Source organism: Vicia villosa, linkage group LG6 (genome assembly GCF_029867415.1).
Source record: "Vicia villosa cultivar HV-30 ecotype Madison, WI linkage group LG6, Vvil1.0, whole genome shotgun sequence".
In the NCBI taxonomy this organism is placed as follows: Eukaryota; Viridiplantae; Streptophyta; class Magnoliopsida; order Fabales; family Fabaceae; genus Vicia; species Vicia villosa.
Window position 1 is genome coordinate 116,697,082 of NC_081185.1, and position 10,962 is coordinate 116,708,043.

The 10,962-nt window shown below is 27.4% G+C and overlaps 1 protein-coding gene and 1 long non-coding RNA gene across 2 annotated transcripts; both read right to left on the minus strand.

Moving 5' to 3' along the window:
• Positions 1-1,134: 1,134 nt before the first annotated feature.
• Positions 1,135-2,139, minus strand: LOC131612172 (uncharacterized). The gene is made up of 2 exons (XM_058883982.1): positions 1,618-2,139; positions 1,135-1,506 (listed from the first exon to the last, which is right to left on the minus strand). The coding sequence occupies exons 1-2, from the start codon at positions 1,693-1,695 to the stop codon at positions 1,249-1,251; spliced, it is 336 nt and encodes a 111-aa protein (XP_058739965.1). The 5' UTR covers positions 1,696-2,139; the 3' UTR covers positions 1,135-1,248.
• Positions 2,140-6,876: 4,737 nt separating this feature from the next.
• LOC131612173 (uncharacterized) lies at positions 6,877-9,597 on the minus strand. Its single transcript, XR_009287310.1, has 5 exons — positions 8,695-9,597; positions 8,547-8,591; positions 7,926-8,451; positions 7,714-7,805; positions 6,877-7,180 (listed from the first exon to the last, which is right to left on the minus strand). It is a non-coding gene; the product is annotated as an uncharacterized LOC131612173 (long non-coding RNA).
• Between the last annotated feature and the right edge of the window lie 1,365 nt (positions 9,598-10,962).

Sequence of the window (10,962 nt, forward strand, 5' to 3'; positions counted from 1 at the left end):
CTACCCAACTACCACCCACCATTATATATACATACAGTTGGGTACACCTATATGCATTAATATCATCACATCTACTCCAAAAAATATACAATTAAAACTCATCTGCAATGGTGCTTCTATCCAAAATGGTCACTCTTTAGTCCTCTCTATCAAATTTAAGTGAAAAACTAACTATCTTTCCTTCAAAAGACTGCCCTACTTACCAAATTATAGGACCACACAAATCAATAAACATGGCTATATTATATCACCTAAATGCCACCATTTTACTTTCATTACAAGCATGCTCAAAATTTCCCATTTATTAAATCCAACTAAGCCTAGTAAAGATTTTTTAAGTAAAAACCGAATATCTTCTGCACGCAACTGCAGAGATTAATTTCCAAACCAGAAAGAAACACAATGAACTTTAAAGCTCTCCCTCGAGAGAATTAACAATGTTGTGTGCCCGTGCTCAAGGCTAGGTTTAAACCCAAAACCCCTGGTTAAGAGCGAACAGATATCTTCCTATCTTATCCAAGTGCTCTTGAGTTATAAATTCGAAGACTTCTATGATTGTCAATTATTATAAGATAAGATCCTTTTATTAATTAATTCACCAGCAAATCTAATCTAAAGCCAAACATACCATGAGTGATGTTTTATGACACAAAATAAAACAATTGCTTGGGGAAGTGATAGTGGAAGCAACCATATATTACTACCTTATATAATATACAATAAAAAACCCCCTCAATATTGTAATCTACATAACAAGTCCTCTTAACAAACTGATAAAAAATGATGTAAAGTTGAATCTTAGACCTAACCAAACAAAACAACAACCTCAATGAGCACTTGCATTACTATATTCATTAAAAAAATGAAAAATGATGATGATTATGAACCCCAATACCTTCATTTGAAGGGACAATGTTTCATGATTCTTCATGTACTACTTCACTACTTCATATAATAATATAATCATACAATATGCTATTCTGACAAACAGACAATGTGACACTCCTAAAAATCCCAGTTATAATATACTCCTAATAACAATGATGATAAAAATTAAACAAATAAACAAACAAACAAATCAAGAACAGATATTCTTAATCTTAACTTCTTAACTTCTCATTCACACTTGCAACATAATTAATTAAGATAATAATATTAATAATAATAATAGTAATAATCAATCCTCAATTTCAATTACTGTTATTATAACAATATATAATAAGGGAATCAAACAAGCTAAGAAGGGAATTAAAGATGGCATCCAAAGCAATTACAGTACTTAGGAGCAAAAGAACAGAAACCAAAAGGCTTATTAGGAATGTTGCAATTGATGGCATAGCAACAAGGAGAAGGTATGCAAACACCTTTAGCTCCACCACAGCATGTACAGAGAGCACATATCCTGAAACTTCCAAGTTTCCTTCTGCTATCATTCATCATCATCATCATCTTCTCCATCTTCCCATCTTCCATCACAGGTACCATTGGGAATGACCCATTTGCTTCCTGTTGATAAAAAAACAATCTTTTTCAGTTTTTGAAACTACCCACATGAAAATAAGCTAGATCCATGAATTATATTCAAAAGGGTAGGCGTAGATTGTGGAGAAGACTTACATGGAGCAAGGTTGCTTCATTGGCTAAAATAGAAACAAAAATGAGAGAGAAGATGAGACAATGAGAAGGAATCATCATGGTTTGTTTTGTAACTGACAAGAGAGAGATTCTTAGTCTTAGGTTTGTGTTTGAAAAGGGGTTGGGTTACTTGGAAATCTTGTTTTTGTGTGGATGAGATTGAAATTGGTGTAACATAAATGAGTATTTAGTGGCTATTTGTGTTTAAATTTGTGAGTTTAGTGAATCAAACAAGCTAGTTTTGAAGATTGAAAAGTAAAGAGAAGGAAAAGAGATTAAAAATGGAAGGAAAATGAATTATGAGATGGAATTTGGAAGAGAGGGTTTAAGGAAAGGGGAAGAGAAGAAGGGGAAACAAGGGTTTCCTTTGGAAACAGAGGTCACAGGAGTGACCTTGTGTGTAGAAGTAAAGAGAAGAGTGACAGAGAAAGAAAGAAAGTGTGAGAATTTATTTAATTGAAAATATTGAACTCTCTCTCTAGCACTTTCTCTCTCTACATGGCACTTGTAAAAAGTAGTACAAAAATTAAGGACACAATAAAAGCTGGAAATTTTGACTCTTGAGTTTACACTAGTATGTTGACTATAAAAATTGGAGAGGGGTTGGATCTTACATTAGGTGGCTAATTGGATAGTTTGAAATCTTATCCAAATCAATACAAATTAAAGTTAACTAAATTTATACTCTCTCATTCATTATTGTAAAAAAATATTTTTTTTTCAAAAGTGGAAATCTGAATCAATAATTTCTACTCATTTAACCTAACTAGCAATTAATATTTGAGTTACTTCATTCACTCGTAATATTTTTAATTAGCATTCACTCATAATTTATTTTATTAGTATTCATTCATATTTATATTCATTAATTTTTAAATGTAATATAAAATATAGTTAATTTTATTAAAGTATCTCATAAATATTTTTAATCTAGCTAAAAGAATCAAAATCTAACTACAAAGCATAGCAAAAGTCTCATATAAATTTATGTGTTCCGACTGACTATACCCTTATGATATAAGTTTAACTTTAATTTTTAAAACATTGTCATTTTCGTCTTGGTTGTTGTGAAAGACTATCTGATCCTAATCACTAGGTTAGACGAATGTCTTGGTCCAACGTTACTTCTTTCAAATTGATTTAACTCATCTTATTTAGCAAAAGATTAATGTTTCGTTAATGTGAATTTCACTGACATCCTCTATCTCAATTTGAAAAATAAAAGCCATAAAATTATTTACTTAATTAAGGTAATGTCGAGTTATGACTCCTTTAGAAATATCTCTTGTAACTTTCAGGATTGGATAATCCTTTGAGTCATTCATTCCTTTGATAGATATTGATGAACATTGTTTGATTTTTTGTTTTTTATTGGTTTTAGTTTGATTTTGTTCTTTTCATGCTCTTAATCTTTATTTTCATCTTTATCTTGGTTTTTATCATGATCTTGATATTGGTTTTTATCATGATCTTTATCTTTATCTTGGATTTGATCTTTGTCATCTAGAAGAATGTTCTTCAAAAATATCTGCATAATCAAACATTTTTACCTATACCAACTTGGGATTAGTTTCATCAAAGGTAATATGGATTGATTCTTCTATTGGCAGGGTTCTTTTATTAAAATTCTACAATCTTTTTACTAGAAATGGTATATCCGAAGAATAAACATTCATAAGCTTTAGCATCGAATTTTCCAAGGTTATCATTCTTGTTATTAAGGACAAAGCATTTGATCTGAAAATATGGAGGTGAAAATGTTGGACTTCCTTCTATTGTATAACTTACTTTTATAATTGATCTTATCAAGACTTTATTCATTACATAAAAGTACTTAGAAGGTTAGTCTTAATGAGCATTGTCCTCCCTTGCTCTTCAAAAGATATATTTTTATGTTTCACTATCCCATTTTGTTGGAGAGTTCGTGGAGCATAAAAGTGTGCTCAATTTCATTCTCGTTACAAAAGTTCTCAAATTCCATATTATGAAATTCATTTTTGTGGTTGATTCACATAGACCAATTGCTTAGACCTTTTTGTTTTTGAAAACTTTGGTCAATTTCTGAAAGGCAATGAATATGTCTCTTTTATGAGATAAGGAAAGTGACCAGGTATAGCGAGAATAATCACCCATTATTATAAGGGAATAGTAATTATCACCAAAACTTATAGTTTAGATGAGACAAAAAGATTCACGTGCAACATCTGTAAATGCATATTTTTTAAAATAATATTTTTTATTTAAAGGAGATTTTTACTTGTTTATCCTTTTGGCATAAGTCACATAACTTCTTTTTTTCAAAACACGAGTTTGTATATCATCAAGTCAAGGTTGATCTTTTGGATGATAGTTGAAGCTTTTTAATTAGTGTTGTAAGCCTGATGAGGCTAAAGAAAATACATCTTAGTGCAAGAAAATGATCAAAAGATATTGATCATTAATTGAAAAATCTCACAAAACGTGGGGACTGGAGTAGCCAAATTTGGTGAACCAGGATAAATCTTTGTGTGTTCTTTCTCAAATTCTTTTATTCAAAACTTGATTATTTATACACAATTTACACACTACAAATACTTTTATCATTGATTATACTAGTAGTTGTACCCGTGCGATGCACGGAAATTATTTCACATAAAAATTAATATTAAATGAAAATATATAAAATAATAATAAATTATATATTTAAAAACTTTAAATAAAATATAGTAGTATAAAAAAAATATAATAGTATAATAAAAAATGGTTGTTGTGTGCATTTTTTAAGTGGAATTCTGCATCACGTTTATGCAATCAAATATAAAGTCAAAGGCAAATTTTAAAATAATTTTTTTAAAATAGTAAATTTTATGTTTAAATTTAAATTTATTTATTTATTATTTAGGTATAAATTATTTGTAAATAAAATACAATGTATAATATGAAAAATTAAAAAAAAAAAAAAAAAGAAGCATTGTTCACAACCATATTAAAATGATTATTTAATAAAAAGTAAATTAAAATATAAAACAAATTATTAAAAAGAAGAAAAATTATTGCATATTAAACGCACAACACAAAAGCAAAATGAAACATATATATATAAAAAAAGAAAATAAATTCATAAAATAAAATCACAATAAAATATTTATTTATCGAAGTAAAATGGGTTGATAATTGTTAAGCATATTTATTTATTTTTATTATCCTACATATTAAAAATGAAAGAGATTGTGATTGAAAATCATTCCAAAATTAATTAAAAGGATTACTGGGTTAGTTTTCTTAAGATTAATCCTACCTCTTTCCTCTAACGTCGACTTGCCCTTTAAAAGTTAAAATAAAATGAAAATTTTATATAGCGCAAAAAAGATAATCACATATAAAACTATTCCAATAAAAATATACAGAGTGATATGAAATCATCCCGCCAAAAACTACCAATTTTACATTGATTAACCTCTAAGAAGAGTTCTGTCAAAATAAAAACCTCTAAGAAGAGTCAAAATAAATATTTTGGCATGGTATTCAACATTGGTTTCTCCGTCTCACCACTATCTTCAAGGGGTCATGATGTTTGTGTAAACTATCTTGCCATAACTTTGACGGTAACTATTGATTGTTAAACGCAATAGAAAGTATATTATATATTAATCTGATCATAATTTTATTTTTTTGAGATATTCATAGAAAATAATACATATCAATTATAACCATGGTTAAAAGAAATAATGCATATCAATTATATACATTGAGATATTTATAAAAAATAAATTATATATTAATCTTGTCATAAATTTCACACCAACGCCTGTGATATTTAATGGTAAATCGTATTAATATATATTTAAAATTAATTTGATTCAAAATGTAGAAATTTGCAATATATTTGTTATGAAAACACAATTAAAATGATCAATTTTCAATAAAATAAAGATAATGGAAAGACAATTAAAGCGGCTTATTTCTACACCTCGGAAAATGACTTATTTTTAACATTGGAAACATATTTGGAATGAAATGATTAGAATTTTGAATTTTTGAATAGTGCAAAAATGAATTGACTAAATTTGTGTAATTAATGATAAAACAATAAATATAAAAGGTTACAAAATATTATGACTTTGTAATCATTAATAAAGAATTTGTAATAATTAATGGTTTTGTATGGAAAATTTTAATAATTATTATTGAAAATTTGCTTCTCAAAAACCTTTATGGTTTTCTATGCAAAATTTAAATAATTATTATTGATAACGTGAGTAATAATTATGACTTTGTAATAATTAATAAAGAATTTGTAAATCAATTTTAATATAAATTTTGAATTTTTATAATTTTTTGTTTTACAAATAGAGACATCTATAACAATCGTATAAAGTTTAGAAAACTAAAATAAGATTATAAAATTAAAATAATAAAAAATAAATTAAATAATAGAAAAATCAAATAGTTAGCCTTTGTTTAGGTTATGATAAATTTGTATAGGCCAATCAATTGAAATGATAGTAAAGGTAATTAATTATTATTATTGATTACAACTTTAACTCAGAAAAAATATATTCTTAATTAAAAATAAAAAAATCAATAGAAATCGAGGTAGTGTAGTTATTATATATCATTATTAACTATTTTTATGGGTTCTCACATCCTATTATGTCTATCCGTCCATTTTTGCACACACATTAACATAGTGAGCATGATTCAAAATACAAATTTAAATCATCAAAATCAAAAGTTTCAAACAAATCATAATTAACATTGAAACAAAAAAATAATTAAATAACATATTATAATACAATTCAACACATTTAAAATTGGGGATTCTCAATGCTATTGAATTTTAGAAATTATGGTAAAGGCTATTGATTTATTCGTATAATATTGTTAAATTCTCTTTTTATTTTCATTTATCAAATCATCAATTTCATTGAATACATGGACACTAAATGTCAGTATCTCAAAATCATAAGCATCAACCTATATCAAATAATTCTATCACATTTGATAAAAAATAATAATAATAATAATAATAATAATAATAATAATAATAATAATAATAATAATAATAATAATTCTATCACCAATATTTAAAGATTTTTCCTATATCAGAAGATAAATTGCAAAGTTAATCAGTTCTAAGTGTTGCCTGTCATGACAATTTGAATATCTAGTGTTAAAAAAATTGACATGTATAAAAATGAATTAAAGATTTCTTGTTATAGAATAATTATAAACTTTAATACAACTTATTATACACTCTCACTTTTATCACGTCACAAAAAGCATTGGACTACCTAATATATGATTTACAATACACGTAATGACACCATGGTTCATAGTTTATGAAAGGATTAGTCGTCAACTTTTTTACGGTTTCTTCACGGGTCTGCAACAAACTTTTTTTAATTCTCAGTATCATGAGTAAAAATATTATTGTATAATAGAAATTCGTATTAGCCTATCAGCTCCATCATTAGGTATTGTACGACAGGACCTATTGCTTCCACCCAATCAAAAGCACCTTTGAAATGATTCAGATCCATGCTAACATCAAGAAGACCTTTACCTACAATCACAATATTCAATGCATAGTTTGAAAGTCGTTTCAAAACATATTTATCTATCGAGATAATTGTATCATGTGTTAAAAGATGACTAAGTTGCCTAGATTATACATCATTTAAAATGCAACAAATGCCAAGCAAGCTTGTGCAATTGGCTTATCTAGTGTACAAATTGCAACTTTTGGTGGCATAATTAAGTAGCAACATACTTTTGAGTTCTGCAACAACGTACTATTGTTATACAATACGAATTTGATAAGCCTGTCATAAAAAGTTTCTGCTGCTACACATGTAAGATTTAGCCATTCATGATTTCCTCTTTCTAAAGTTAAATGTAGTAAGGAAATAACTGAGTTGATGAATAGAAGGATATAATAATTTCAGAAAGATTAACATGTGAAAATCAAATACGGTTACCGACTTAAAACATTTTCAAAATCGGTAGCGATGAGGATAGTTATCATTAGAAGAATCAAAAGACGATTTCAGAATGGTTAATGAATCTATTGACATAAGAAAATGTGAAAAATCTAACCTTCTAACTGAGTATCCCAAACGACTGTTTGATGAGTAAGGAGAGTCTGCTTCGATGCCGATATTGCAATATATTTCTTCCAGATGAAAATGCTACAGAAATGACGAAGAAGAAGAACAACATTATTAATAAATTTAAAATTGATGAAAGCAAAAAATTTATCTTGCTTTTTCTGAATTGCTTTTTGTCCCAAGATTAAATTCTACTTTTACCTTCTTAAAGTGGCCGAGTACTCCTCTTTTTTCACAGTTTGCTTTATTTCTGCTTGTTCCTACCTTTGATAACATGAAATTAAGTTATCACTCCAACAAAAACAAATCCCAATAAATGGCTACATTTAGCCCCAACAACTAAATGCATTTAGCTCCACCAAACAATCTATCCACAAAATTAAAGAGTTTAATAACTTAAACTTATATTGAAAATTTAGTTTAACACAAACACTTTATTGTTACAAAGAAAAGTGAAATAAGTACTCTATCACCAACAACACCAACAAAGAGTGATGCAAAATCAAATCATAGCAAACACGAAACATGAACTAAAACAAAATCAAATCAGAGCAAATAAAAAGAAAACAAACCGACAAAGAGTATGCAACAGCAGCGAGAATTCCACCTCGAGCATAATCCTTCAGCAAATCTGAAACAAAGAGAAAGAGAGACGACCCAACTCACGATTTTTAGGAAAAAACTCAGGATGCTCAGATCCTATCCTCTTCTCTTTGATTCCATTTCTCTATCAACATCAGTGACAAATAATAAAATCATATTGTAAACATGATGTATAATACAGTAAATATGAAAAAACGCATAAAAAATCAAGAATCAAACCTTAAAAGTTTATGAACTTGAGTTGGTCTATTTTCCTTCTTCTGTCTTACCACAGCAAAATCAGAAATTAGAAATTAGAATATGAAACATAAATGCAATCCATAGCGAGAATTAGTATCTGGAAGAAAGAGAAGAAATCACGACGAACCAATTTGTATTTGGATGCGATGCGAGAAGCGACTGCCATGGCTGGTGAGTTTTCTCTCTTTGAAATGCGATTAGGACTTTCTCAAAAAGTTGTTCTCTCTTAGCGTTTATTGAAATCAGCTATGGTTCTATTGTAATTTGCATAGAAAATTAAGAAAGCGAAAAAGCTATATTGAAAAAAAGCAAACGGTTCAAATCAATGCATTTTTATTTATTTCTTTGGAATGTAGAAAGTTTTATTGGAAACCTATTAAATTTTGGAGACTTCCTATAGATAATAGGGCAAAGCGTAAAAACAGGAATGATGGTTTCCAAGAGTATGAAATAAAAGGTGGAGTAATGGTATAGTTGCAGCGGTCTATTCTTTTAAGGAAAATAAATCAAATATCTTGAAAATCAAATATACATTGATTAGCCGTGCCTAAATTTAATTGTTTGTGTAAACAAATTAATAAAATAATTAATTAAATATAAAAATAAATATACAGATAAATATAGTAATATTTCTATTAATAGTATTTTTAAAAATAGAAAACACTCTAATAATGTGACAAATGGCAAACTTGCCAAAATACTCCTTTTGCTTTATTATATTGTATGATTCATAGTTTTTATTGATAAAGCTTGTTTCAAAGATTAAAAGCAAAATTTTAAAGGGGTCACTATTCAACCATTCTTCTAGTGACATTTCTATCAACTTCAATTGGTATTAGAGCTCAGTCTATAACAGTGTAAGAGGAAAATATCTAGAAAAAAAAATGTCAAAACAAATAAAATGTGTACATGCATCAAAATTCTCAAATAGACCATCATATTCTAATGAAAAATTGGAAATAGAAAATACTCTCAACAAAAGAGAAAGATGAAGCATCAACAACACACTCAAGATATTTGTGAAACTCAAAAAGAGAACAAGGCTTTGAAAATAAAAGTTGAAGAACTAACAAATGATGTTACCAGTTTTATAAAATCTACTGAAACTTCTCAAAAAATCATAGGATCTCAAGTAGGAGTTTTTGATAAAACTAGAATTGGATTCAATTTTTTCAAAAATCAAAGGATTTACAAAAACTTTCTTGTCCCTAATAGAAAGGATGAAATAATCCAAAAAGAAAAAAAATGTATACTAACAAGATGAAATTTTTAAGAAAAATATCAACAACTACAAAATCATTTAAAATCATTTAAAATCATTTTTGTTTCTGAAAGCAAAAATAAAGAAATTAAAAAGGAAAAGTCTATATGTAAAGAGGGTAAAAGTATCAAGAAAAATGCAAACAACGGAAACCTCATAAAAAGATGTTATTGCAAAAAATCTAACCACCGTTAATCAAACTGTTACTTTAGAAAAAGAGAAAATGCACTTATTGCAATCAAATTAGTCGTCATGAATATAAGTGTTTTCGCAAGACTAAACATATCATAAAACTAACACTCAAGGACCCAAGTCAATATGGGTACACAAATCCTTACTAACTTGTGATACAAGAGTATCTTCTAAAAAACAAGAAAAAGTTTTGGTACTTAGATAGTGGTTGCTCAAGACATATAATTGAAGATAGAAAATGCTTCTTATCATTAAAAAAAATGGTGGATCAATACCTTATGGAAACGGTGTCAAATCCAAAATGAAAGGTATTAGTATCATCGGTAAAAATTATTCTACTAAGATTGAGGAGGTTCAATACGTGGAAGGTTTTAAATATAACTTGTTAATTATGTGATAATGACTTTGAAGTTATTTTTAAACCTAACATGTGTGATGTAAAACAACTGTTTTCGAGAAAAAACTATCTTTTCTAGATCAAGAAAGAAAAATTTGTATATCTTAAACTTAAATGAACTCTCAACTAATTTATGTTTCATATCCTTAAAAAAAGATTAATGGATAGAACATAGACAGGTTGGTCATTTAAATATGAAAACTATTTCAAAATTATCCAATTTTAATATAGTTAGAGGTCTTTCTAGAATTAGTTTTGATAAATCAAGAGTAGGTTCTGTTTTAAAAACACAATTTATACAAATAGATCTCTTGAATTTCTTCACATTGATTTTTTGGTCCAATCAAATCCGCAAGTCTTCTCACTTTACTTGAGTTTTATTTCTGAAACAAAAAAAATATTCTTTTGAAGCATTTTATAAGCTTTGCAAAATGGTTCAACATGAAAAATATTTACATTTTATATATGTGAATAATGTGATCAATGAAAAAATTTAAAAGAATTTAAAGGTTTATCCTTTTAATCTTTCTTTATTTTCAGTACAT